Genomic DNA, 3638 nt, shown 5'->3' with positions numbered 1-3638 from the left:
TGCACTCTCTCCAAGAAAATCAAAGAAATGAAAATGTATGTGCTGTGGAATGCTCCACCTTCCTTCCTCTATGAAGTTGGAGACCTTATTATTCACATGGCATGTGTTGTTGTATAATAAAGCTTGAGGAAACTTGTTTCGCAAAATCCCAACAGTGAACCATGGGTCATTCCAAAATTTGGTCTCAATTCCATTGCCAATTTGGTGGATAACTGTGTCTGCTGCCTCCTTTCTTACCTTTAGTATATTCTGCCAACTCCACGAGCAATCTTGCGGAATCTTAATCAGCCAGAAACTTCTTTCTTTTATCAAGTGCTTGTATACCCAGTTCACCCATAAGTTCTCTGCCCTTGTGACAATCTTCCATATATGTCTCATAGTAGCTGCTTGATTCACTGTGGCCAAATTCCTGATCCCCAGGCCACCCTCTTCATAAGGAAAGCATAAGTCATCCCACCCTATCAATGCATGGGACTGAGCACAATCCGGCCCTATCCACAAGAAATGTCTACACAATCTATTTATATCATAATAGGTCTTTTGGGGTATAATGAATGATGCCAGCCAATATACACTCAAATTGTATAATACAACCTTGAGTAACTATAGCCTTCCTACATAAGATAGAAGCTTCCCCTTCCAACTCTGAATTCTCTTGGACACTTTAAGAATTAAAGGCCCACAATCAGTCGAACTTAACCTTGTAGTTATTAGTGGTAATCCCAAATACTTCATAGGCACACCTCTTTCAAAATGTAAAGCCTGCTCAATCTCCGTGCATGTGGTATCATCCACTCCTGCAAAGAAAATGCTACTCTTCTAAAAATTGACTTCTAATCTTGAAGTCATCTTAAAATCTTGTAGATTTTGTTTGAGTTGCGAAGCAGACTGTACATTTCCATACATAAATGCCATCAAATCATTTGCAAATGACAAGTGAGTAATAACATGATCTTCACACTTATGATGTAGTTTGTACTACCCACTACTCACACTATGTAACATGATATCAGAAAAAAGATCCATGGCAAGTACAAAAAGATAAGGTGATATTGGGTCTCCTTGTCGAATCCCTCTTCTTCCTCTGAAGTACCCATAAGAGGAGTCATTAATCATGATGGAATAAGATGTTGTTTCCACATGTGATTTAACCCAGGTAATGAACCTCTCTGGTATACCCACTCTTCTCATAGCAAATTCCATTGCTTCCCATCTTACTGAGTCATAAGCTTTTTTCAGATCTATTTTTATAACACATCTAGGGGGTGATGATCTCGGTGATAATTATGCATAATTTCATGGGTTAGCAAGATATTATCCTGTATGCTCTTTCCCGTTATAAAGGCTGATTGGTTGGGATTAATCACCTTAGGCATCAAAACTTTCATTCTTTTTGTCATGACCTTAGTTATGCATTTGTACATCCCTCCACAACATGTAATAGGTCTATAATCTCCCAAAGAAGTGGGTATATGCACTTTAGGAATGAGTGTAATATTGGTGGCATTTACTTCATTAAGATTGGAATGGAAGAAATTCTTTGCTGCCGTTATGAAATCTTCACCAATGATTCTCCATGTGCATTTGTAGAAAAATGAAGAGAATCCTTCACTCCCCGGTGCTTTGTCATTGCCAATGTCAGCAAGTGCTTCTATTATTTTATCTCGAGTCACTTCTCTTTGTAAACTTTCGTACTCTTCTGTATCGAGCTGTTGCCGATGTTCCATCTCTTGAAACACAGAGAAGTCCACTTCTTGCATATTGCTAGGGCTGTATAGTGCTTTATAAAAGGTCACACATTCATCCCCAGTGGCATTGCTATCTAGAATAACATTTCCAGTAGCGTCTTTTAGACAGGAGATCTTTTTTTTTTTTTTTGATTGGTAAGCCTGTTTTAAATGAGATCAGTAACTCTTTGATGCTGGCGGGGTTCGAGCCCCAGACCTCTGGTATCATCACCCAAAGGTTTTACCGACTTTGCTAGTCGGCACCTGCGACAGGAGATCTTATTACTCACTCTTCTAGCTTGCATTGATTTGAAGAAGTATTTTGTACTGTTATCGCCCAGGACAATCACTTGATCCCTCGACTTCTGCCTGAACATGTCCTCCTCTGAGGTAACTGGTTGGATATGTGTTGTGATGGCTTCTCTTTCTTTCCTGATGATATCTCTATCCAGCGGTTGGGCTTGCAATTCATTATGAATCAAATCCATTGCTACCTTTGTTCTGCTACTCTGTTCACCACATTCCTCACACATTCTCTGTTCCACTGTATAAGAGCGGCCTTAGTTAATTTGAGCTTTTCATGAATACAAAATTTGGGTTTCCCACTACTGCATTTTGCCATGCTTCCTTGACTGTTTGCATAAAGTTTCTCTCATTATACCAGAAATTAAAAAATTTGAAAGCTTTTGTTTTCTGATTTCTTTGGATAATTTATCTTACTACAATAGCCGAATGGTTTGATACTACTCTTGGGTTTAAAAAATCAGCTTCATGATCCCCATATTCACCTATCCACTCTGCATTTGTCATCACTCTATCGATCTTACAACTAACCCTATTCTCCTGCTTATTGCTCCATGTCAGAAAATTGCCTTTGCTTTTGATGTACATCAAGCCCGCGACATTAACACAATCAAGGAGATCTGCAAAGTGATACGGTCTTACTTCTACCCCTCCTATCTTCTCTTGGGCACTTAATATTGAGTTAAAATCCCCCAACAGTACCTATGGTTTCTGAATAGTACATGAGAGGTCAATAATAGTCCTCCATAATTGTCGTCTTGTACTCATGTCAGTGTTGACATACACTACTGTGGCTATGAACTCTTCCCCCGCAATTGTTGCCACTTCCATTGTGATTTGTTGTTCATCTTTCTGCATTAGCTTTGCTTCACATTCTCTAGGGTTCCAACATACCCATATATTACCCAATTCAGTTCCATTGTCATTCCCCTCCATTCACCATTCTATGAATACTTTGTTAAAAACTCTATCTCGATTATTTCTCTTTACTCTTGTCTAAACTAACCCTATTAAACTTATCTCAAACTTTCTCACCATTTCACGGACTTCAACTTGCTTAAAAGCTTTGTTAAAACCCCTCATGTTCCAGCAGGTTGTATTTATCATTTAAGGGTGTGAGGAGGAGTTAAAAGACTAGAAATAGTATTTTCTTCGCTGGTGTTACAAACCCCTCCACTTGGGTCTGCTACTCTGGACTTGTGACTAGGCTCTGCAGTATCTTGTATAACTGTTGTACCTTCATCATTCTCTATTTAATCTTCAAAGAGGTGCTTGAACCTATTGTCCCCATGCTGTAGTAGGAGTAGCCTCCTTTTAACATGCCTTTCACTTTCAGAGTTATTTTCGTGTAGCTCTTGCTCATCAGCTTGGCCACTGATCCTCTCTGCCCCTCGTATACCTTCTTCCTCTGATCTAGTCGTGGCATCATTCCTTTTAGCTTTACATATATGCTTTTTTCCTGGTGATTCCCGCTCATTTTCGTCTTCTACTTGCAGCACTTCTTGCATATCTGGGGCTGTGATTTCAACTTTCTTTTCTTCTAGAGCTTCTAGCTTCATCTGTTTCCCCTCATCGTTCACTCTTTTGTTGCTATCATTCCTATTATAA

At 39.2% G+C, this 3638-nt stretch overlaps 1 protein-coding gene across 1 annotated transcript; it reads right to left on the bottom strand.

Moving 5' to 3' along the window:
* Nucleotides 1-280: 280 nt before the first annotated feature.
* Nucleotides 281-2215, bottom strand: LOC147487900 (uncharacterized). The gene is made up of 3 exons (XM_086574182.1): nucleotides 1992-2215; nucleotides 1423-1770; nucleotides 281-428 (listed from the first exon to the last, which is right to left on the bottom strand). The coding sequence occupies exons 1-3, from the start codon at nucleotides 2213-2215 to the stop codon at nucleotides 281-283; spliced, it is 720 nt and encodes a 239-aa protein (XP_086430308.1).
* Nucleotides 2216-3638: the final 1423 nt, after the last annotated feature.

The sequence above is a fragment of the Coptis chinensis genome, chromosome 7 (assembly GCF_015680905.1).
Source record: "Coptis chinensis isolate HL-2020 chromosome 7, ASM1568090v1, whole genome shotgun sequence".
NCBI lineage: Eukaryota > Viridiplantae > Streptophyta > Magnoliopsida > Ranunculales > Ranunculaceae > Coptis > Coptis chinensis.
The sequence above is the reverse complement of the archived record's forward strand: the minus strand, read 5'-3'. Positions and strand labels throughout refer to the sequence as shown.